This window comes from Electrophorus electricus, chromosome 1 (assembly GCF_013358815.1).
Source record: "Electrophorus electricus isolate fEleEle1 chromosome 1, fEleEle1.pri, whole genome shotgun sequence".
Taxonomy (NCBI): Eukaryota; Metazoa; Chordata; class Actinopteri; order Gymnotiformes; family Gymnotidae; genus Electrophorus; species Electrophorus electricus.
In genome coordinates this window covers 4,935,524-4,959,168 of record NC_049535.1, presented here as the reverse complement: position 1 = coordinate 4,959,168, position 23,645 = coordinate 4,935,524, and the positions used below count along the sequence as shown (strand labels likewise).

Sequence of the window (23,645 nt, the reverse complement as noted above, 5' to 3'; positions counted from 1 at the left end):
TTGTTTGGATTATCTGACCTTGGGCATCACTTGGACCTTTTGCGCCAGGGTGAGTAATGGCTTCTGGGAAGGGGAGTAAGGCGGTTATTAGCATGAGCAACTGGTGAAGGATGAGGCCCCACCCACCACCTTATCTGTGCCAAGGCACAGGATGCGTTTTACAGCTGCTTGCGCTGCCATTACATTCTGGAAGCACGACTCAAGGAAATGGTGGAGAGCCACTATGTTTGTGCTCACGCCACAAAATTTGGATGGGCTTAACACGTTACACCCCATAATAAGCCTTCTCTCGAGGATTCTGGAGAGAAAAGTGCATGTTATTTTTCCCCCACAACAGATTTCCTACAGGAGGCCAGCAGAAAATTTTAAATGCATTCACTTTTTTTTTTTTTTTCCTATTGTGTATTTTTATATGGTTTCTTCCACTACCCATGTACCCGGTGTTCCACTTTTAGCTTTGGGTTCAGTAAAGGCAAGGCTGGTGTTTCTGAGGAACAGCTCGACCAAACACACTACTGTGACCAACAGTTCAAGAAATGTGAGAAAGCTCATTTTCATTCACTGTTAGCAGGACTAGCATTTTTGGTCAATCTGCTTCTTTATTACATCACCTATACAGTGCCATTTAGTGTTGACCTATGACAAGTTTATGTAGAGATATCAGGACACCGAGCTATGTTCTTACTGCTCCAACACACCATATTTGAATAATCTGCTAATTAAGCCCCCCCTACATCAGTCGCTCAGCATGCGAAACATTGCTTTTTGTTCTGTGCTCTGGGTCTGCTGTGAAGTCCAGAAAACACTGCACAATGGCATTTAAAAGCAAAAATCAGATACGATCCAGTCACCCTGTAACAATAAACAGGGAAACCACCTCAATGGATAACATAATGCTAAATCCTTAACAGCACTGCCTGGTCAGTGCTAACAAGCATGAGATCTGACAAGGACAAAGATATGTTGGCTGAAAAAGCCTGTGCTGGTGTCAAGGATCACCCCACTGCACCTCAGCATTTCCAGGATCACCCCACTGTCTCTCAGCATTCCCAGGCTACAGGCAGCATGGCTGAAGGAAGCAGGCACCAGCGAACTGAGCTTGTACAGCATTCTGTAGGAGAGCATGAGGGCAAGGGGTGTCTGGCACCGACAGGGTTCACCCCCCGCTCCCCGTCAAGACCAGCGCACCAGAATTCTGTCTCCGTCTTCTATAGAGTAGAACTGCAGGGGCTTCAGGTCATTGTTGATCTCGATCTCCCTACCCTCCATCTAGAAATTGAGGGAAAGACATACAGGGGCTTGCTGAAGTAATGCCACCTCCTAAAGGTGTCAATGTTTTACACAACAGGTGTGGTACTTATTGGTGAATATTTTTATTCTAGTACATTTTCAATGGCAATATTAAAATAATCCCTCAAAAATGTTATGTCTATGGGGTGAAGTGGAACAATGACATTTTGACCTATTTTGTGCGAGCATGTCCATTGCCAGGGTCCGTTTTACCTTGGAGCTGGTGTATGTGAGGTGGATCTCGGCACCTGGGAGCTTCAGGAGCCTATAGAGTAGTCCCTTCACCTTCTGAACGATCATTGAGCCTGAAAGGCAGAGACGTCAGGCCTGAAGCCTGATCCCGCTACTGGAAATCGGGTGGATACTTCCAGAACATGTGGTAATGAAGTAAAGGTGACGGTCCTTACCGGGAAGCTTCTTCTGAATGGGCTTCCTATCTGCGTCCTCAGGACACTCAAACGTGACGGCTGAGGCAGAGGAGACAGGGAGTGCGATTCAGAACCATTTCTGAGACGTTGGGGAATATGTTTGTGGTTCCAAGATATTTCTGAGATAACACAGGCGCGTTTAAGAGCTGGGGCAGCGACTCACTCAGTAGCTGGTTTTTGAGGGCAAATGGTTTCTGCTCCTTCAGCTCGTCCTCCTCCGGTGCCCCGTACTCTGATGACCAACCAATCACAAAGGAACGAGCAGTCATCAGTCATGACCGCAATGCCACCAACTACACATACGTCTACTGAGCTGTTGTGCACATCTGTGCTGATCGCTACACGGCGCACAGAGCTGAGGCAGAGGTGGACGTGGGTGCTCACTCACTCTGGATGAGGGCAAGGTAGCGGGGGTGCTGCGCCGTGAATTCCGCACTGGGCTTATTCCGGTCCGGGTCTTTGTGGCCCCCGGCATGTAGCCACTGCCGGCCAAACTTCTTACAGTAATCCAGCTCAGCACCTCTGCGCTCCTGCTGCAAGACCTGGGGAAGGCCGTGCTCACTTTGAGCTGGGCTGCTGTTTTGTACAAGACATGTACACACTGTACACACTAACCTTTGTACACGCTAACCTTTGAGGGCTATATTATCATATAAATAACAACAACCAATATTGAATGCATTTAATGGCTGTGGAATTAACCACATATGTCAGGAGAAATATAATCAAAACACTTTCTACAAACAAATTTCTTAGCTTAGAGACTGTATTCATTGGTCCAACCCACCTGTCTGCAAAATTTCTTATGTACCACTATATTTGACAGTGACTTCACTCAATGCTATGTTAAAGATTAAGACAGACAGACAGACACAGACACACCTGACTCTTGTCAAGTTTCTCCAGCTGACTGATGCGTGCAATGAGGAGCTGGCGTGTCGTCTCATGGTCCTCCAACTCCATCAGCGGATTGTTCTTACAGGACAACTGGACCAGGGCTTGCAACTTATCCAGCTCATTAATCACGTCCCACTGAGGACAGCCGAGACAAAAAGAGGGAGAGAGCGAGTGAGGACATTTTCAGGTCCAGACTACCAAGGGGACCAAGAAAGAAAACTTTACTTAATCTGTAATAGACTTAGAAGTGTCTGAATCCTAAAAAACATACATACTTACTCATTTGAACCATAAAGAATGTATATGCTTACCAATAAATTAAAGGTTTCATACTGTATTCAAGAACATGCTTGTGTGCATTCTCAGTGAGCTCCCCGTTTTGCCAAGTTATTTGGCCCCCTCCGCTGGGTTCACAACTCTGTTTTGCAAACTTATTATGTTCTGTTTTACTGTTACAAAATATTCACATCCGGGACCAGTGAGTCAGTGTGGCTGGAACATTCCAGATTTGAAGACCGGCTCCCTGGTGTACGCTCTAATAAATGTATTTGGCTGAGTCCTTCAACAGGGCATGAATGGATTTCATTTGCTCAAGACAACTGTCTTAACATGCTATACTGCTCACGTGAATCACATTCTATTTAACCGAACCTTTTTTGCTTTTAACAGAACTAAAAGCCCTTACCTCCGTAATTTTATTGTCATGCAGCAAAAGGATCCTCAGTGCAGGGAACATTGCCGTCTTGGCGCCTTCACAGTTTTAAAGGCGTATTATTGAACATGAACTCATTTTGAAAGAATCTTTTCAGTAAAAATGCCAGAAAGAGCAGAGATTACTGATGAGCTGAGGCCACTTTAATCTATTTAAAACAAATTATGCATTTCAATAGTACATAATAAATATAAAAAATAGCATATAATAAATTATTCATTATTGTGCATTTAATCAGTGCATGCTATGAGTTTAATCCAGTGAAAAGGCTGAAGTGAAAGTGAACTCAAAGTGCTAAAATGGAATCGAAGATTTCGACATTTCTTTTTTCCACTCCCACGCCCCCTTAAACCTTTTAAGAAATGTTCTCCATGTTTATTTTTAAGGAAAACCTGTTCATAATTGTATCAGTATTTTTAATTATGTTCATACTTAAACATAAGAAAAACATGTTGGTATCACTGTGTGCATCAGCATGGATATCCCTAGTTACAGACATTTAAACACTGACCAGCTCTGGGCTGGAAATGTTAATTTGTTGCATCTCTAGAGATTTTGCGCTTACAAGTACTCTGTTACCTGGCAACGCATCACTGAAGTGAATGACAGACAGTCCTGTGCTAGAGAGGTTGAGTGTCTCCAACCTGTGCTTTCAAACAAAAATAAATGCATAAATAACCACATAATAAATGCCATTCAATTTGCTATGTAAACTATTTCCAATATATTGTTTTTACCTGGACAGATTTGATATTTGTTGTAAACTCTCCTGAACTAAATTATTGTTGGACAAGTCCAGAACTTTCAAACCTTGCAACACATCTACTGGCCTGGAAAGAGACACAAAAGATTAGTTTAATTATGGCATCTGAATCTATGTACCAGTGATGACGGTCTAACTTGCAGTAAAAGTGACTCGCAGATAATCTGCGATAGACCCCCCCCAAAAATTAATTAATAATAAAAATAAAAAAAAAATCCCTGCATTACATTACCTCTGCAATTCTGTGATCTCATTATCACTTAGAAAAAGCTCTTCAATCTTTGGCCACATGGAGGCGCACTGGAGCACCTGCCAAAGACAACCGTGATATACAAGTAAAACCTCTAGCCTTAAATATAACACACAAGGCAGATTATGCAAGGATGGGTTATGCCTTTTAGATGTGATGGATGCATTTTATAGGTGACTGAGTTGATGCAACAACAACAAATGTCTCATACAGTCAACAGTGTAACAGGGTCTATAATATGAGAGTGTATGTATGTGTGTGGCCCCCTACTTGAGGCCAGGTGACAGCACAACTGTTGAGGGACAAGACCCTCAGTTGGGAGAAGGCATAGGTGAGGCTGGAAGGGTTCGAGATGATCGACAGTCGATTATGACTGTGAAGGAAAAGAAATAAAGCAGTCAGAGAGCTATGCAGTGTTACAGCAACACCAGAGTCAGCAAGCTTGAACAAAACCTGTTGACAACAGCCCTTCCCATTGTTTTAAACTGCGTCCTGATAAAAGGTAATACCACTGAATTGCCTGAATTAAATTAAAATGATTGAGTAAATGGACTGAGAGACAGGCATGAATGAAGGAATAAACCAGATGAGTGCAGGGATGGATAGATGGATGCATGCTTACTTGAGGCGAAGTATCTGCAATTGTTCTAACTGCTCAGTTATGGCTGCCACAGTCTCCCAGGAGCTCAGAAGATTTTGAGAGAGATCCAGAGAAACAGCATCTTGGAGAACCTGTTAAAGACGCTTCCACATCCATACGAACAGTCACGTACAACTGAATGCAAAGCTTTTCTGGAAGAAGGTTTTTTTCCTAAAAAGGATACTGGGTGTATTTTCCCTGATTTCATTTTCGGGGCCTGGACCAGACACTTCACAATTTGTCAGAACAATCTCCTTTAGATTTTCCACTCTGAAATAAACACACACTGATGAGGAATTCTGAGACATTCTAACAGGGCATCAACAAATCAGCTTGCTGATGTATTTTGCAAACGGGGCACGTTTTACTCCTCCTGTACTTACCTCTGTTTTTCCACAATAGATTCAAAGCCAACCATTTTCACAGTCTTGGTGGCGATCGTCACCTCGTTTCCAGTGGCCTCGTCCAGACCCGCCTCATAATGCTGTTTCACTGCTGTCAGGTAGTCCACCCCAAAGCTGGTTTTTTTAGCTCGTACAAAGGAGCCTCCTGATGGGTGTCTTGTGAGACAGGGAACAATACAGATGCATCCATACTTAATATGCTAAACTACAACCAGTTTTAGTAATCAAAGTGGCCACTCCCAAGTACACACATTGTCTAACTGTCTAACCCAGTCTGGTCTCACCCTCTACTGTAAATATTAGTGTGGTCAGAGTTAGGGCCACACCTAGGATGAGTGTATTTGGTTACATTAGACTTGGGGTTACGTTTGGCGGCATCATCACTGTGAAGGTCGTCAATCAGGATCAATTACCTGCACGTGAAATAACGAACTCCTTCATGGCTTCCATCATGCTTGCCTCTTTCTGGGTTGTCCCACTCCACACCAAGCCACGAACCTAAACAAACGGAGCAAATAAACCTCCAAATGCACATGCCGCTAATATGATGTGCGCAAAGTTGGCCGTCGATCACACCTGTTGTTGGGGGAACCGGCCCGACATATCGCACGGTGGCGCGCTCTCCCTCGCAGGTGAGCCTCCGTCCCGTCGCGTCCTCGGGCACCTCCGAGGCTACCCCGCTCTGCTCTTCTTCTCTGATCTTCATCTGAGACCACCACACTGCAGTACGCTGGATGGAGATGGGTGGGATTTGTTTGAAAAAGGAAAGCAGTGCATAATCATATCTATGGCAATGGAAACTATAGCCACGTTTAAGAAATTGGAAAGCTGACTGACAACTAGCTGACAATGTTTACGCTTTTCTTCCCTGCCACCCAACCACTACCTCCAACTGCTTTAGAACAGCATGCCTGCCTAAATTGAACTAAGGTTCTAAGGGCCAAAATCGAATTGAATATGTTGAGGTAATTACAATGGTATAAATCATACCTTCGGCAAGTTCCTTTCTGAATTTTTACAAAACCGTTAGCTAGTTGCACAGACGTTTACCTTATACCAGGAAGCTGTAGCAAACAAACGGAAATGATGCATAGGATTTGGTCCGTAAAAAAACAACGCTAGCCCGGAACTGAGGTGTGATTATATATTTTTATATATTGCTTTCACCAAAGACGTTCACTTTAAGTGTTGTTACTTTCATTGAAATAATTACATATTCATTGCATTAGACGTTAATTCGGAAAATAGCTAGTACAATAAAAATGTGGTCTACGTTAAAAAGTATAGGAACCTAAGATTTGTGCCACTGATACCTAAGGGAAACAAAAACTGGTGCAAGTTGGAAAAAGCCATGCTTGACATGTTTTGGTAGAGCACTAACTAGTAAAACGGTTTTATTTGTTTGGCAACCCGATATGTGTTTTTGAGTAAAAAAACAAAACAAAACAAAACATTTAACTCGAACAAGAAAATCGCTAGATAAGGCATCTTGCGGATCGAGTGGAGCATAGTAATCAATGAAGAAGCACGGTGCTAAGCGGTTTGTCATTTGTTTTTACACAACTTTTTAAAAAGTTAGCTAGTTAGCCATCATAGAGGTCTGCTCATTGGACCAGATGGGAACGAAAGATAGAACGGGTTTTTCCATGTTGACAGTGTACCTTCTTGTTATCTCTCGTACAGTACATTGTGCACTGAGTAATTTGTGTTCCCTCTATTCACAGAAATAATTATCTGTTAACTTCAACACAGATAAGTATTTGTTAGCTATTAAGCTAGGATTTGATCACAATTTTGAGCTTTCCCTGCATTTTCTAAATTTCAGTTAATGATAATGGGTAGTGCTAGAAGAACACTTTATTGAACTTATAACTTATCCTTAACTAACTGCCTGGCACATAACTTGGCCCTACACTTGTCTTGAACATTAATTCTGTGAACTTTCTGTGGAACGTGCGTGTGGGTTTTGCATGGACTTACCACTCTGCTTTTCCTCTCACAGTGAGGTGACAGGAGGTGAAGATGGACGAACCAAAGATTACGTTGTTGGCCTGGTATCGGACAGCCTGTGTGCAGAGGAGAGCACACCCCCCAGTGGTGCACTGTCTTCACTATTCTCAGCGACATCCTCAAGGAGCTCATTTGTTTTTGTTCCTGCGCCAAAAGTAAGTCAGGGAGCTTCTTTTGAAAATTTCTGTCAGAGTGCCTGAGAATGAGCGTGAATAAACTAGGTGTTTGGTAGTGATGGTGGTTGTTTTTTAATGCATGTCTGTAGATTAAGCCAAAGACCAGCTGTATAAAAAAGGAGGCTGGTCATGTACCAAGAAGTGAAGACCTTGAGACTACAAAGGGAAAATCAAGAGTTGAAAAGAAGCTGCAGATCAGGTTTGTGGCATCCTAGAGCATTGTGTGCAATGCAGTGTTGAGAATAGTTTTATTTTTAACCAATCCACGGCCCACTCTTCATTCACAGAGAGGAAGCCTTAAAAAACGCGGATGACGAAGACGAAGAAAAAAGTCCAAAGAAAGTCAAACGCAAAGCTCCAAAACTAGATGACAACAGAGAAACACTGGAAGAGGACTATCCATGTAAACGACAAAAGACTGCAAGGAACCACATGGAGGAGAGAATTAAATTGAAAAGGACAGTGTTTGTTGGCAACTTGCCTGCCACCTTTAAAAAAGAGGTAGTCAGCTTGCATAGCCAACATTTATATGTATGTATTGTCTGTTAAAAATATGCTGATTCATCCTTTTTCCCATTATATCTCCTTACATTAATGTAAGTGCCTTGTTTTCAGTTTCTCTTTTTTTTTTTTCTTGTTTGGAGGATCTGAAGAGAATATTCAGGGAGCTGGGAGATGTTGAGTCAGTGCGATTCCGCTCAGTTGTAAGTATTTTGACATGTCAACTGGAAGTCAACCTTGTCAGCTTTATTGTAGAGTTCTGATGTAGGCATCGCTTGCAGGTTCGGGAGGATCCATCAATGTCGCGCAAGCTGGCCACCATTCGGTATGTATTGTGATTAATGGCATCTCCTCAACTGTAATATCCTTTAAAAAATAAAGGGTTTGAATTGCATCTTGGATTTTCAGTGATGCTACTTGTGTTCCTTTCTAGACGCCAAGTTGATCCTAGAAAGCCAAGTGTCAATGCTTACGTAGTCTTCAAAAAGGAAGAAGGGGCAGAGAATGCATTGAAAAGGTGACACACCTTAGAAATAAAAAGCAAGTCTTTTCAGAAATCATAAGATGTGTGATGTGCTATAAGTTTTGTCTATATCTTTGTAGGAATGGAATGGAGATTGAAAAAAACATTTATATCAGAGTGGATCGAGTTTCCACGAAGGATTCAGTGAGTGAACTTATTACCCATGACAGCTATCAGCTGGCATATATATTTACAAATTAGTGTGCAAATGTATTCATTGCTTTTAGTCTCTTTTCTTCTAGCATGACCATAAAAGGTCTATATTTGTGGGCAACCTTCCTTATGGTAAGGATCTTCCAGCCTCATTGAAGTCTTTTATGTATTTGAAAGCACCAAGATGGTATCTCTTGTACATCCGCTTTAATAATACTTTCCTCTCACCACCTCACAGACGTTAAGGAACTACCTTTGCGGCAGCACTTTGAAGAGTGTGGAAAGGTGGAAGGGGTGCGTTTGGTGAGGGACCGAAATTCTGGATTGGGAAAGGGCTTTGGCTATGTCCTTTTTGAGGTACGAGGATCACATGAAATTTCCATCTAGTCTCATTTTTGTGCCATTTTTTTTTTTGCCTCGTCTTTTCTTGATTTAAAAAAAAAAAAATGTTAACACTTCCTGTCTTTCCAGAACACAGACTCCGTAATGCTGGCGCTGAAGATGAATGGTTCCCAGCTGCTTGATCGGAAGATTAGGGTGAAGAGGTCTGTGAAGAAGGAGAAAAACAAAGGACCAGCAGGAAGAGGTGCAGGGAGGAGCAGAGGAGCCCAGTCCAGCAGATTTAAAGGATCCACGCACACTGTAAACAGAGTCAAAGGAAGGCCCTTTAAGAAAGGTCCCAAAATAAGCAACAAAACGTCAACCTCCTTCACAGGAGAGAAGGCAAATCCCAAACTTAAAAAGGGGCAAAGACTGAAAAAGACATTTAAACCCAAGAAAAAGAGCAAGGCTGTTCACATTTAACATTTCTTTTTTTCTTGAGCAAATGTCATGTTGTATTGACCAGAACAAGAAAGGCAAATAAATTATGGAAACATCAGTTTCATCAGGCTTTTATTGTTTGTTTAAAAACAAAAACACTCATTACAAAGGACCTTAGCAAGAGCAATACTCCAACACCTTCAAAATTACTGCAGCCTCAAGCAAATAATGCATGACACTACAGTATTTTAAAAAATAACTTGACACATGAATAAAACACTGACTTCTCTATAGGCCCAGGGGATGTGCTGCAAAGCTGAATTTGCAAGATGGTGCTGCAGCAATGCACTCCCATGGAACACAAGTTTAGGTACCCTTGAGCTGCACCAAAGGCAACATTGTTCAGCTCCATGCATCGATGTTACCTTGCTAACTCAGTTTTATAATTTTACACCCTACTTTCTTGACCTTTTTAAAATAAGAATTCTTGATAATGATAAAACCAGGGTTCTCAATCCCAAATGGATTAATTTATCCATTTGCCCAATCCCACAAAACTTGATTTAGTTCAGGTAATTATGAAGCCCTTTATCAAGGATACTGGTAGAGGCATCACCAGGCAATTTGGGCACCATGAAAATACGTCACACTGGGCCACAGTGAAGGCGAGGGGAGTACTTGATGTTCCAAGGATTTTTAGGGCCCCTGTCAGTCATAGGGCCTTACAATCAACCTTTTACACTGCCCCAGCACCCTTGGATAATTGAGGAGGTTAATACAAAAATGTTGATCTATTTGTTCCCCAGGCATGGGACTGAAAACCACAGGACCAGACAATGTAAACATTTTGTCTACAGCAGAGAAGCAACTGTGAACCATGTGCAGTAATAGTTCAGTGCATATTTATGGCATTCTTTTGTACTGCCATAAGTATAGAGCATGATTCACGAACCTTTCATCTCGTGCAAAACACGTAGCTATTTTCTCAATCAAATCAACAATTCTCTAGTACAAAACTTCCCTTGCACTCTCAAATACTGCCTACTCTTGCACAAATTTGCTATTCTTTTGTTTGGGGAATGTGCATGCACGCTCAAACTTGTCCTGTGACACTTTTGGCCCTATTGGACAGGTCAAGAGTAACAATTCATTACTCAGTGTGTGCACACTCATTCATCTCTCTCATTTTATTTTTATATATATATATTAAATATCCCTCCATCCAGATGGAGCATTTTTATATTCAAAAGGTGGCACAGCAAATGCGAAACATTAAAGCTAACAATTAGCCAGATTTACTCAAGACGACATCTAGCTAACAAAAGTTCAATAACCTTAATCTATCAATTTAGTTTATGCTGCTTCTTACAGTTAACTGGGACATAATTATCCAGCTATTATCATCATCTCGCCAGTATAGCCACGTTTGGCTACATGGTTACATCATATACAAGATATAGCTGGCAAAGAGCCTGTAATGTTAGGCAATATACTGGGTAAACATATATAAAGCTAGCCAGTTAGTTCTGAGATGTCTTTGCTATCTGCTGGGCCTGTATGGCTAATTACTCTCTGTAGGTCTTGGTTACACATCAAGTTTTAAAGATTGCTGAATGATGTCAGCTAATCTTCCCCTGGGCTTGACTATCTCAACTTCACAAAGAAAGCATTATGAATGCATTAAATAACTAAAACATAGCTTTATTAATTTGTTTTGTATGCATGATGATTGTAAAGAATAATGTGTCCCAGTTAAAGCTGGCTAATCCACATAGAAAAACTAGCCCAGTGCAGCTGTAGATGTCTTAAGTCTGCATTAATCACCTTTTATAGGTCGCCTTACCGTATACACTCACCTTACCCTATGCCAGTAACTCGGTCAATCAATCTGTACCTTGTTTCAGCATTTGTGTGTTTACTGTGCTTTTCCCAACCAATGCTGGCACTGGAACTCTGGGGAGCGTCAGTAACCCCTTAACCCCATCCAAATGGAGGAGGACTTTTGACAGCATTGTTGAAAAGAAAATCCAAAAGCAAGAGAACAGACATTTTGTGAGCACACAGGTTAAATTTGAATCCCCAAACGGAAGAGCAAGTGTGAGCAAGAACAGGATCTACCTGAGTGTGTGTGTGTGTGTGTGTGTGTGTGTGTCAGGTTTAGCAGAACAGGCCAAACCCAAAGTGAGAGCAGGATACATTTGAATCCTCACAAATGTGTTTTGCATGAGAGCAAAAGAAAACTGGGAGAGTTTCGTAAATGTTTTGCATGCTCTCGAACTTTGCCAGTAAAAGAACACCCTACATATTTACTGATTTTGCCACAAATGCCATACTATGTAATAAAGGCAGCTGAAAATATGGGCATTCTTTTTCCCTCCCTCATTTTCACAGATTTCAAAAACATTAACTGCCGTTTGTTGACAGCCTCTAAATCATTGTTATTTGACCATGTCAAGATAAGAGGTAATAAATGTATCAAAAACACTGATACTCTTAACACAGGAAAACCTACAGGCTCATATGGCCTTTTTAAGAAAAATTAAGAATTTTATGCAAGGGGGTTTGAGTGGCCGGTTTCTTTTTTAGGTGGATGGGAAGAAACAGGAGAGCAATTTCACCATGGAGTAGTAAAACTGGTGGGAGAAGATTCTGCTGGAGAGTGTCATACATACAGGGCCTCCGCTTATTCAATGTCATCATCACTCACACTCTGTGCACTGACGATGCGCTACGAAAAGAAAAGAGAACACTTGCGTTACCACATAAAGTGTACATCAAGTAGATGTTGAGAGTTCTGCCTGTGCACTGATACTATACATTAGCTGGATCACCCACATGATAATGAGTACACGACCACCCAGACAAGACAGCTTTCTTTAGACTAGCCCACACAGTGACGCTCTTCTTTGTTTGGGCTCCATGCCACTTAAATCCCAAGACGGGACATTCTCCCTCACCACAAGGGTCCGCTTTTCGCATCCCACACATAAACGCATCCATCATCTCCACCTTTTTCCTCACCTGACTGATGGTGGGCAGTTTGGTGAGAAGCATCTGGAAGACGGGTGGAGGCAAGGTCTGTTGTAGCACCTGCAGGAGCTGCTGAGGTTGACCGCACACCGCAATGGCATTGGTCAGGTGGTCCACTCCTTTCTCATAGTCTCCTAAAACACAAGAGTATTTCCCTTGTATCTCCTGATATGAGCATATATTAAGTCTAAGTGTGCAAGTCACTGCAATTTATGCATGCAACGGTGGCATTAACGTTACAATAACTTAAGTAAAGGAGAGACTTACCCTGTGCCAGTAGTTCCTCCCCCAGTTGAATCTCCTCGAGGAAGAACTTCTGAACAGCCTCAGCATCCTTCAAATCTGGAAGCTACAGACACACAAGCTTTAGTGCCTAATTTCCAAAACATTTTATCCTGATACTGTGAGAATAAGCAATATGGTCACATTACCAGTCTTTGGAAATTGAATTGAATTTGAATTAAACAGACGACTATCCCCCTAAACAAGGCAAAGCAACTGGGATCAATGGCAGGAGAAGTGTTTACTGACCCTTGATAATCCAGCTCTCTCTTTCGCTGCCTTCTGCTTCCTCCTCCCTGCAGGCGACAATCTGTTAACTTTTACTGATCATAGTCATGGTTGTTATCGACATATCACTTGTTTTGACCGCGCGTACTGAACCCAAGAATAGCCCATCTGAAAATTACAGGGAGACACTTGGGAATCTAAAGATAATATTTTACGTCGGCGGAAAGCGTTCAAGCACATCAGCAAGCTGTTTTCGAGCGGAACGTGCATCCAACCCAACATAGAAAGCGATCCTAGACAGCCACCAAGCAACGTATTCCGAGCTTTAAATTCTTCAACCTCTCAACTTACCCTCCACTGCATGGTTGAGTATTTTCCACAACAGCGACCGATTAAACTCCTGCTTTTGGGAGCCTTGCGTTCCAACTAGCTAACTACTAGTACAAAACTGAAGCTTAAGATCTACGGAGCTGCTACAAAGAATCATTGTGAAACAAAGCGGGCTAATCGCGGCGAGGTAAGTGGCTAAAAACATGAGCGTTGAAAGAAATTTGGATATCTACCATTCCCCTAACTAGTAAGGGTGGTCTCCAGCTGGGCTAACATAGCTAGCTTTATAGCTAACCCGTACAGATAGGCTAATCTAGCTGGCTTTATAGCCAACTAGTACAGCTAGGCTAACCTAGCTAGCTTTATAGCTAACTAGTACAGCTAGGAAGGCACTTGTTCTGAAGGAGCAGCCTACCGCTGTTGTATCAAGCAAACAATAGCAGCACTGTGGCAGCGTGGCAGAATGCCCCATACCTCGGTGGAGGTGTAAGTGGAGGTTTCGACCAGGTCAACGCCTGGGTTCGCTCTCATGGAAACTGGGACCACGGCTCAACACTCACGTTCTCTCAGCTTGATCTTGAAGTTTGGGTCACTCCTTCTTTTCCTGTCGAAGTAGATGCAGTAGCCAACGAACAGCGCGGCACCAACGCCGGCGGCGATTGCACTCGTCCTACCGCCCATCATGACTTCAAACAACGCACAGTCACTTGTAGTGAAAATAGTGTTTTTGAGGGCGAAAATGCGGTTACACGATTTTGTGCATGACCCTCACGTAACGAGATCGAGGAAAGACCCCATGTCAGCCGGCGCTCTTAATGACGTAAACGCTAAGCTGGCCATAAATGTTGCCGGTTCAGAAACACCAATAATGACGCATGATCATTGAAAGAATATAAGGTTTCGGTCATTATGCATTTGTCTGCCGTGTTCGTGAGTTTTGACTGCTATGAAAAAGCGAGTACGAAAAACAAGTTCAGTCTTGATTTATTGAATTTAGATCGCAAACGTGTAAGTTCAGATGTTGTCTCTGGATGGCAGTAGCAAGCCATGATAAAGTAGTTAAACTAGCCCCACCACCAAGGCTGAAAGTGTTCGAAAAGGTTATACCTATCTGTTCTAGCAAATTACGTTCAGTGGGTCACAGCAATAATGAAAATCCCTTTAATTTGTTACCCATGCTATAATGTGTGTCTGAGTTTAAATTTTTTATTTTCAAAAAACAACATTTTGCGGTTTTTTACTATGGATAGCCTCCCTCAATACTAGAAGGTACTTTCAACATCATAAGTGTGATTATTTGGAGCTGGCATCAATAATCAGAGAAGCAAAGACCAACCTCAACAGCACAGACTGTGTTTTTATGCAAGTGCTAATTAGGAGACGTCAGCGTGGTTTAGACAGACCCCAATCCTCAGTTCTACACCCAGTAGTACTAGCCCACACCAGTATGCGCAGCTGTTGTGGTCAGCGTTTATTAAAGGGCTGGGTGCCTCATTGCATGTCGTCATTAACCACATGTTATCTATGGGGATTCGCTTAGCGTACATCGGGGCTTCTCCCAGTCGACAAAGTAGAGGCACGATTTTTACTGTATGTATTGTGTCTCTGTGTTAGTTTGTGTCTTTGCATGGATAATTGGTCCTTATGTTCAAATGTTTTACAAATACGCATGTATGTATATACGTTTTTGGCCTCCTTTTCTTCATTTAGCCGAGATAAGGCTGTGTGCCGAATGTGTAGCCAGGCATATTTGGGTGTGCATTTTGGCGGGGATAATCTGTGGCAGTCTCTCTGATAGCAGCTTATCTGATCGCAGCTGACTCACAGCTGGTGCTGCGAGCCAGGCCCTTCCTCCTCCTCCTCCAGGACATCTGTCCTCAGAGCCCAGACATCACAGCAATCCAGCAGCTTAACTACTGGGTTATTACTAGGCTGTTCCTGGAAGTTGCTCTTACATGCCCCGCCAGGTCACTCCTACTCTTGCCACACCATCTCACTCCTTCTGGAGGCCTCATGACCTCCTGAGTGAGAACAGCAGGCGTGTTTGAGTAATGCGCATTCCACACCGATTTGCTGACTTTCATATTAACAGTTCCTGGATAAATTGCTTGCATATAATGTGTTCACCATAGAATCTCAAAGAACTCTATTCCTAGTCAAATAACTGCAATAAAGGGCGGTAGTGAAGTGGCACTGGATCAATAAGGAGTTCCACGGTGTGATTTAAATGTCAAATATGTAACTATACATGGGACACTTCAATCTACAATTTTTTCTTTTTTCTTTTTTCTTTTTTTTGCATCTGAGAACATTTTTGTCCCCCCAGCAGCCTGTTAATGCACTACTGTTTTCTGAGCCATTTGCTGAGCTCCACGTGAGTGCAGCTGGTGCAGAACGGTGAGTGCATTGAGATTGCTTGTTTTGCTTTTTCTTTTTTTTTTTTCAAGAGGAGAGCTGAGTCAGCACGTTTACAGTAACCTGGCTCACTGACTCCTTTCTTTGAAGCTGATGCAATTATCTTTCGCTTTGTGATCTTCAGCGTCCTCCGCCATGCTTTTAAGCTCAGCTCCCGTGCAGCAAATCGCCAAGACAGCACTTGTGCCTCTACTTCTCCAGACTGACACAACGCACACACACAAAAAAAGACCCAATGCTGCAGTAGCAGAGTTTAAAGTAAAAATACACATTCCCACTTAGAATTGGTCAGGTGCATATTTTAAAAAATACTGTCCCAACAGCACTGTGGGAATCACAGTCACAGTTAAGGAGGAGCAGAGGAAGCCTATCACACGTCAAAGCAAATATCAGGCTGTGGTTGTGGGTGCCGTGTGATTTCTGTGTGAATGGTTCAGTTGGAGAGGTTTGGAGACGCCCCACCCACACTTTCTCTCCCTCCCTTCCTCGTCTTTGGGGCAAACAGAGGTGTAATTATTTTTACCCAGGCTGCAGCTGCTTATGTGAACTTTGGCAGGCGCAGTGCAGCAATGGATGTGTTCCAGGAGACAGGAACTGAAAAAATCCCCCCGCGTTCTTCAGCATGGAATAATATACACCACTTTCTCAGCCGCTGCCTAGGAACGTCTAGGTAAAGCCCTCATGGCAGGCAGGCCCTGTATTTTCCATGAACCCAGTGTGGCCCACTTCACTTCCAAAACCGATGTCATGCAATGTGTTTCCAAGGAAGAACACGTAGTGGAATTTGGAATGGTGTGGTGTGGGTGGTTCGCAAGCCACCTCAAGCCATGAATTGGAGATAGAAAAAAAAAGGTTCAGGGAGAAAAAGAAAGAAGGAGGGCAGAGAGAGAGAGAGAAAGAGAGAGAGAGAGAGTAAAGGCTTTTTTGTCATGCTGGCGTGGTGCTTGGCCTTGGAGCACATTAGGCTGCTGTGCTCCTGCTCTTGGCCCTGTGCTTTGCGGCCATGGTTTTCACGGTCAGTAAACAGTGGATCTCTCTCAGCAATCTCTCCACCCGCCAGTTCAAATCACAGCTTTCAGCACCTAGGTCATAGGAGGTGAAACGCAAATGTTCATTCCTTCCACCCTCACTGAGGGAGAAACCGTTTATTCCCTAGATTCACAACTTGTCCTTTAAGCCACAACGAAGTGGGGGTTTACAGTAGAGGTTTAGAAAACACCAGGAGAAAGCGTGTATATTGTAGCACCACAAGTTGGGTGAGAGATCACCAGGAAAGTAGATATAGGCTCTGTTCTTTCAGTAGGGGTAGCTGCTGCACTAACCTAACACTCATTCCACACACACACACACACACACACACACACACACACACACACACACACACACACACACACACACGTATGGTTTGTTCCTGGATTTTAAGACATAATTAATATACATGACAGTGACACTGAGATAAAATAACTACTTAACAACAGTACTAAGAATAAACTATTTCCTGTCCTGGCAAATTTAAATCATAAAAAATCAAAGCCTTTTTAGTGCAGTGCTCAGGTCAGAAATGGAGATTACTTCCTAGTACAGTGTTGTAGGAAGTCATATGACCTGCAGTAAACCCATATTATGCGATTTACAAACTAGATATTTCTTACTGTACTTTTTTTTCACAACTTGAATATAGAGGACTTCTTTTATCAGGATCACTCCACATTGGAACTCAGTACAATTAATACTGAAAACATCATATTTCTATTGGCACTCTAGGAGGTAGTCCACTTTTCTTTCTGGCAAAGAGATCATAGGCTCCTCCTGTAATGCATGTATCCGTGGAGATCTCCACTGGCCACAGATCTACATAACACCCGTCCTACAGCCGCGTACTTCTCATACTGCCAATGCCATACATATCAGTGGTGTGAGCATATTAGCCGGCAGCTCTGAGGTGCATGAAATCCACCCTGGATCACGTTATGGGGTGTGGGGCTTGGGGGGGGGGGGGGGGGGGGGGCTGGATCTGCACCTGTTCGACTGCTCTCTGTTCAGTCCCTGTGTGCTGCTGCCATTAGCGCCAGCCAGCCAGGCACATCCGCGGGAGCGGCTTGGCAGAGGTCACCGACGCTGCAGATGGCCCGGGATTGATGCTCTGCGTGCTGCCTCCGCCTGCAATGGATCTGATTAAAGCCTTTGAAAAGAGACAGGCATTGATCACGTGTGGGCACATCCGAGCATACCAATTAAGCCTTTTGAACTCCCTTCAAATTATATCGGGATTGTTTAAATCCAATGATTAAAGAGCCATGAATGCTCATTATTGAAGGGTGGAGTTGGGGGGGACGTATTCTTTTATGTCGTCATTGGTCTTAAAAGGGGCTGAAGCACGATTAGTGTGTATCTGGGGGTAATGTGGTGCTCTGTCGCAGCATGGCGAGACTCAAACGCCGGCAAACGCAGGCCTGGCAGAGGGACGCTGGAGGAGGAGGCTGCTTTCTTGGGCTCAACAAGCTCGGAAGTGGTGTGAGCAGGATTAGCTTTACACTCCAGCACTTTCTTGCAGTGACTAGCAGGGCCTCCGGAGACGTGCCTGCAGGGGATTAGTCGGCCGCGTCGAGCTTTAGCGGAGTTTCCCATAGTCACGGCCTTCAGCCTGTGAAACTGGAGACGGGGCTCGGCGGGGGGGGGCAGGGTTGGTTAGAGTCAGAGAGGGGCCTCTGGGTCTCCCACCGCACACAGAGGGGAAGCTGTTTCCAGATCTACACACATGTTTTTATAAGAGTGAAAAAGTAAACAGTGTTCCTGCCGCAGAGCTGGCAGCCATTTTGTAGCAGTTCTGTAAGCAGTGGCCAGGGAAAAGGGGTTTGTAAAGAGGCATATGTTCACACTGCCACAAAATATGGAATTTTGGAGAGTACACATTTTAAGTTCTAATAAACTGATGAAAAATACAATTGTCCATAAACTACAAACAGCCCCCATAAAGTTCAAACACATTTTGGAAAAAGCTGTGGTACTGCTGTAGTACTCAAGATGTGTTTTACGCTGAATTCCTCTGCTTGCGTGTTGTGTTCCAAGGCTTCGAAAGCGTTTGTTTCCGGTCAAGACTCCCATGAACACACTGGCTCGAGCCCGAGGCCACATTTTCCGCGCGAGTTTAGGAACGCAATCTTCGGAAAACATTTCCAGTTTGGTCGCATTTACTTAGCCTCTCCTCTTTCTCTCACTCTTCCCTCTTCTGTCCCTCACGTTCCGCCCGAAGCTCGCCTCGGGAAATACTCAGATGATGAAAGGCGCTGGTCTTTTTTCCTCTCTCTCCCTCCACACATTCATCATTTGGCTTTTCTCGTTTCCTGTTTACATGGCCGGAGGCTGGGCACCTCCCAGTGAAAGAGACTCCTCTGATGATGCAATCCCCCCCGCGCCCCTCCCTCACCCCTTTCCCTTCTCTCCCCAAAACTTTGTTCTTAACAGAGAAAAACGCAGACCATTTCTTATCCATCACCTTCACCATTCCCCCTCTGTTGAGTGATCTTTCAATGCTTGAGGTCCTCCCACCCACGCCGGCAGCAACCCGACATCTGGTGCCCATCTCTCTCCACCGCCATTGACACCCATCAGTGTGATGCAGGTGTGAATTCTGCTATTTGCGTGGCGACAAGGGAAAAAAAAAAAAAAAAAAGTTGCTTGACAGGAGGCAGCTGTCATCCTCCATACTCTTTTTTTATAGAGCCAGAAATCTATCCAGGTGCTTGGCCAAGGTCTTGGGCAGGCAGCAGCTCCGCGTGAGGCTGACACAGCACTTTTTGCCACCCAGCCTTGGTCCTGGTGCCCCAGTGAGAAGGAAGTTTGTGCAGGGCCCTTTTCACATTGGACCTGACGATACCCGCATTAGGGCCAGCATCCAGGGTCTGCCCAGAGAGGTGACGATGCAGCTAGCGGCAAAGTGTTATTTAGAGCCCGTCCTCGCGTTTGAAATGCTCTCCTCAGGCTCGTGGTCGGCTCATGGGTGCAGGTGGTTTTCTAAGTATATGACGCGTCGGGGCTATCATGTCCATACACTGGGACACATGCGCCACTGTATCTGTGTAACCATTTAGTGCTAATATTAAGACCTCATCTGAGAAGCGGTGGCCATTTTGATGACGGGCCGGGGTGTTGACGCAGGGAGACGACGACAGCACAATCCGTGCCCAGCAGCTGTCCTGCTTCAGAAACCCAGCCTTTTGTTTGTTTATTTGCATCCACCCCGGAATGCGGCGAATGGAGCAGGGTGCAGCTGCCCTAAAAATACAAGCCTTCCATCTCAAAATATCAACCACCCCTTGCCCTTCCTCGCCCAGCAATCTCCACCGTGCCACCTCCCCGGGGCTCGCGGGGCGTCAGCTGCTGGAGAAGCCGGGATGCTGAAAGGGCAAGCGAGTTGATAGCCCCCCGCAGCTGGTGCTGAGTTACAAGGAGCCTGCCTGGGCCACGCGTCCTCTGCACTGTCATCTGAGACGGGCAACAGATGCCAAAGCCTGGGCACCTTTGCTGTGTGCCAGTTTGAGCTCTCCCACCCCAGAATACAACTCCCCAAGTCTAGGCAGAGGCTGCCGGCAGCCATAACACAGTTGCGGTCTCTTTGCTCTGCTTTGGCAACAACGAACGACATCGCCTCGTATTTTCTGACCAGAGGCATTACAGTACCCGTAATCCCCTCTCTCACCGGGAAAAGTGCCGTGCCGGTGAATAATTGTAACGATGCCGGAGTGTGTTTATTTTTGAGTAACCGCCAGCGCCGCCACACCAATTTGCATCTGAAAGAACCGTTTGATGTCTTTATCTGAAACACGCAGGGCTTTGAAGCTTCTGACTGTAACTGTGTTTGTTTTTCCAATGTGATGGAAGGAAGAGGGATGGATTAAGCTAAGCAAGTTTCCCAAAGTAATCACAATTAAACAGAATCTAAAAAAGACCCCTCTCTCCATCGCTTTCTCTTGCAGCTAAAGCACACTGCCTAATATGTAGCTCTCTTGAATGAAACTGACATTTTGCTGATTAACGAACCAATTAACACTGTTTGGACCAAATGTTCGCTCTCCACTCGGTGGTGCAGCCGATAATATTTCTCTCTGAAATGGGTCTTAAACAGTGAACCCTGTTAAATTCAACTGGTTATAACCACGTATTATTTGTGGCTATGTCGTGTCGTCTGAGCCCGTCCTCTTCACGTCATTATTCTGTTATTTTTAGAGTCGGTGAAACACAGTTCACCATTCCCTAGAGTGCTAGGTAGCGAGGAGCTTCAGACATATTTGGGCTCCGTATTGCGCGGTTTATTGTGCCAGTTTTAGATGTTTGGTAAACCTTTCCTCGGCATGTTCAGCTACAGCGCAGTAGCTCAGTATATATCAGGGTCCTTTTTTTTGTTGTTGTTGCTTTGATTCATGCATAGTTGTTTTGGGGTTTTTTTCTCTACCTGGGAGTGGGCTGCTGTGTAAAAAAGCGTAATTGACGCTGGGGAGGCTTCAGGAGCGTGCGCTGGAAGCCAAGCGCCGCGTGCACCATTCCCAATCAATGGATCCCTCCCGAGAAGGGAACCAGGTTGCCAGGACAACCGCAACAGACTCGCCAAGATTTTCAGCAAGGCGGAGAGCGCTTTTGCGCATGCTGACATTTTCCAAAGTGGAGAAATATTTCTAGCGCTTGGTTTAGACAGAGCTTTGTAGCATTTAAAGGATATTTAAGTAGGAAGTTAAAACTTTAGAGCGAAAGAAGAACTGCAGTTTTCGCTTGCACATGCACTAGTTTCCGACGAAGTGAACCAGTTGCTAAATGCTAGCACTGATCTGACAGCCTGAGATTTCTGTTTATTATAACGCTACTGGATAGTTGATGTAACGTTAATACGATGTATCTGCGTGAAGCAATTATCTAGACGTGTGACTTGACAGCTCATGCCGCGTGCACATTCCACACATATGCAACCGACCCTGTCGTCTCCAAGAACATTTTGAGATCAAAAGGTCGGCTAGAAACATTTCCTGTCCTGTGACAATTAGGCTAGACACACACACACACAGAGACACACAAAGAACACTTCCACATGTGTGCGTTCAGTCGACATGGCAACGCGGGGATCTGAAGCGAAGCAGGGTTGCCAGGTAACCGCAGGGTTATGCGCGTGGGTGTGTGAAGGTCGGTGGGCGGGGCTCTGGGTATGTGAGTAGAGGCGATCTGGCACAGCAGGCACCCACGCGGCTGCAAAGCCGTGATCAGGTTTAAGGACGTGTTTTCCCCGCTTATTCACTTTCGCTTCTGTTTTCTCGAGTGTTTTGTCTCCGCCTTGGTGCATGTTCAGTATTCATATTAATACTGTTTCCTTGAAGTGTTTCCATGTTAAAGTCTCTAGAAACCTTTAGTTCAAGAATGTAGTTGTGTAGTCAAAAACAAGACCCCTTAAGATCCACCTTTGGCCCTGTAATTCTCAGTGATTTAAGGTATGCCCAATGCCCCTTATATTTCAAGAAAACTGCCTGTTAGTGAGGTGTAAAAATTAGACCGTTCAGTATCTCCAACTGCAAAAGATATTATCTGTTAAACAGCATACTGGGTTGCTCCCCAAAGTATGGGTGCAAATGCATATTTCGGTTGAAGAAACAAAAGCAGAAGTTGCTTAACCTGATGAAGTAATTCAGGAGGATTCCTGAAAATCTTTCATCATGACTTCTCTCTACTGCAGGCATGCTCTTAGTCATGCCTGTAGGAACGCATTGTAATGTAAACAAATTGATCAAAAGACACAAAATGGCTGACTATGCCTGTTCAACAGAATGAGCACGCCATTCTGGCTCAGACAGTCACATCATTGAAGAGCAAGCAGTTGCAAAGCTTCTTTTATGAACCTCAGAACAAGTGATTGTTAAAGTGTGATAGGATGTCACAAAATATACTTGTAGTACTGTCCATTAAGTATTTTAACATGATATTGGAAAATAGCACCAATAAAAGGAGAAAGGCTTTAAGTGTCTTGACTGACAAAAACAGAGATGGAGTAGCTCAGCGATAGCAGCCTAAAGCTACCATGATTTCTGATTTCAAATGTTAAATGACTGTTTAAGATTAGATTGCAGCCTGCCATAAATATCACCCTTTTCATGTATTTTGCCCGGCCGCTTTTACGAGGCCGCGGCCTCAAGATAGCTCTGTTCTAAAATGGCCGCCAAGAGCAGCACTGGCGGAACTTTCCGTGCCCTTCTGTGCTGCTTGGCAGGGCATGCTCCACTTCCATAAATCAGTTGGCCGCAGTGAGCTCTGCCACTCTCCCACCAGCTGACTGCTTGGAATCGCTGCTGGGAGCTAGAGTCTCGCCTCCAGATTTATCGACGTGACCTTTGACCTTTATGCAGTGCGTGCACACAGAGCCAGCTTTCAGTCGTCGGCAGAACCCACCCCCACCCCGCTGTGGCCGTTCTCAGAAGTGCCCCTGGCGACCAATGTGCTTTCCACATGTCTGCATTACCAGGCTCAGGCCATACACTCGTCAGAGCTGGATTTTTTTTTCTTTTCTCTCTCTCCCCCCCCCCGCCCGGTAACTTGTTCCCTTATCAACCTGGGTCAGGTTGTGTTGTAAGGTTATGGAATCTGATTGCAAAAGCACATTTATGTTCTATTGTCAAGTCCTTTAGAGACTATATAGTGAGCTTTTGATTGGTTACAGTGTGTATGTGTGTGTGTGTATGTGTGTGTGTGTGTGTGTACATGCATACGCTCTTAGAAAATGTGTCACAACAACGCCTGAGGCACTGGCCTATCATAAATCTTGGTATGCACTCCTTTCTTCTCTGACAACTGTTGTTTGGAATGAGGCCAAACATT

The 23,645-nt window shown here is 44.2% G+C and overlaps 3 protein-coding genes across 4 annotated transcripts; 1 reads left to right on the top strand and 2 right to left on the bottom strand.

The window, feature by feature from the left end:
- Positions 1–184: 184 nt before the first annotated feature.
- On the bottom strand, positions 185–6,483 carry tbce (tubulin folding cofactor E). 2 transcript variants are annotated; one of them, XM_027024655.2, is made up of 17 exons: positions 6,375–6,483; positions 5,961–6,114; positions 5,798–5,882; positions 5,364–5,540; positions 5,165–5,250; positions 4,963–5,062; positions 4,611–4,713; positions 4,323–4,399; positions 4,065–4,157; positions 3,907–3,971; positions 3,301–3,365; positions 2,601–2,750; positions 2,107–2,260; positions 1,882–1,950; positions 1,698–1,757; positions 1,504–1,595; positions 185–1,269 (listed from the first exon to the last, which is right to left on the bottom strand). In XM_027024655.2, the coding sequence occupies exons 2-17, from the start codon at positions 6,088–6,090 to the stop codon at positions 1,174–1,176; spliced, it is 1,602 nt and encodes a 533-aa protein (XP_026880456.2). In that variant the 5' UTR covers positions 6,091–6,114; positions 6,375–6,483; the 3' UTR covers positions 185–1,173. The 2 variants fall into 2 exon arrangements, with proteins under 2 accessions (XP_026880456.2, XP_026880455.2); XM_027024654.2 differs by having other exon boundaries at positions 5,798–6,114.
- Positions 6,484–6,668: 185 nt separating this feature from the next.
- Positions 6,669–10,285, top strand: rbm34 (RNA binding motif protein 34). The gene is made up of 11 exons (XM_027024667.2): positions 6,669–6,924; positions 7,387–7,549; positions 7,660–7,769; positions 7,858–8,071; positions 8,215–8,274; positions 8,353–8,396; positions 8,505–8,588; positions 8,675–8,738; positions 8,837–8,879; positions 8,986–9,104; positions 9,219–10,285. Exons 1-11 carry the CDS (start codon positions 6,902–6,904, stop codon positions 9,549–9,551), a joined length of 1,257 nt encoding a protein of 418 aa, XP_026880468.2. The 5' UTR covers positions 6,669–6,901; the 3' UTR covers positions 9,552–10,285.
- On the bottom strand, positions 9,625–14,167 carry tomm20b (translocase of outer mitochondrial membrane 20b). The gene is made up of 5 exons (XM_027024668.2): positions 13,940–14,167; positions 13,071–13,117; positions 12,807–12,888; positions 12,531–12,673; positions 9,625–12,237 (listed from the first exon to the last, which is right to left on the bottom strand). Exons 1-5 carry the CDS (start codon positions 14,061–14,063, stop codon positions 12,193–12,195), a joined length of 441 nt encoding a protein of 146 aa, XP_026880469.1. The 5' UTR covers positions 14,064–14,167; the 3' UTR covers positions 9,625–12,192.
- Positions 14,168–23,645: the final 9,478 nt, after the last annotated feature.

Excerpts from the sequence above, each read along its gene's own strand:
- tbce (XM_027024654.2), bottom strand. The coding sequence starts at position 6,090 with ATGAAGATCAGAGAAGAAGAGCAGAGCGGGGTAGCCTCGGAGGTGCCC. Across the intron at positions 1,951-2,106 it reads CTACCTTGCCCTCATCCAGA|AGTACGGGGCACCGGAGGAG; the intron begins GTGAGTGAGCAC and ends GTTGGTCATCAG. Across the intron at positions 1,758-1,881 it reads CCTCAAAAACCAGCTACTGA|CCGTCACGTTTGAGTGTCCT; the intron begins GTGAGTCGCTGC and ends CCTCTGCCTCAG.
- rbm34 (XM_027024667.2), top strand. The coding sequence starts at position 6,902 with ATGAAGAAGCACGGTGCTAAGCG. Across the intron at positions 8,072-8,214 it reads CTGCCACCTTTAAAAAAGAG|GATCTGAAGAGAATATTCAG; the intron begins GTAGTCAGCTTG and ends TCTTGTTTGGAG. Across the intron at positions 9,105-9,218 it reads TTGGCTATGTCCTTTTTGAG|AACACAGACTCCGTAATGCT; the intron begins GTACGAGGATCA and ends CTGTCTTTCCAG.
- tomm20b (XM_027024668.2), bottom strand. The coding sequence starts at position 14,063 with ATGATGGGCGGTAGGACGAGTGCAATCGCCGCCGGCGTTGGTGCCGCG. Across the intron at positions 13,118-13,939 it reads CAAGATCAAGCTGAGAGAAC|GGAGGAGGAAGCAGAAGGCA; the intron begins GTGAGTGTTGAG and ends TGTCGCCTGCAG. Across the intron at positions 12,238-12,530 it reads AACTGCCCACCATCAGTCAG|CGCATCGTCAGTGCACAGAG; the intron begins GTGAGGAAAAAG and ends TTCTTTTCGTAG.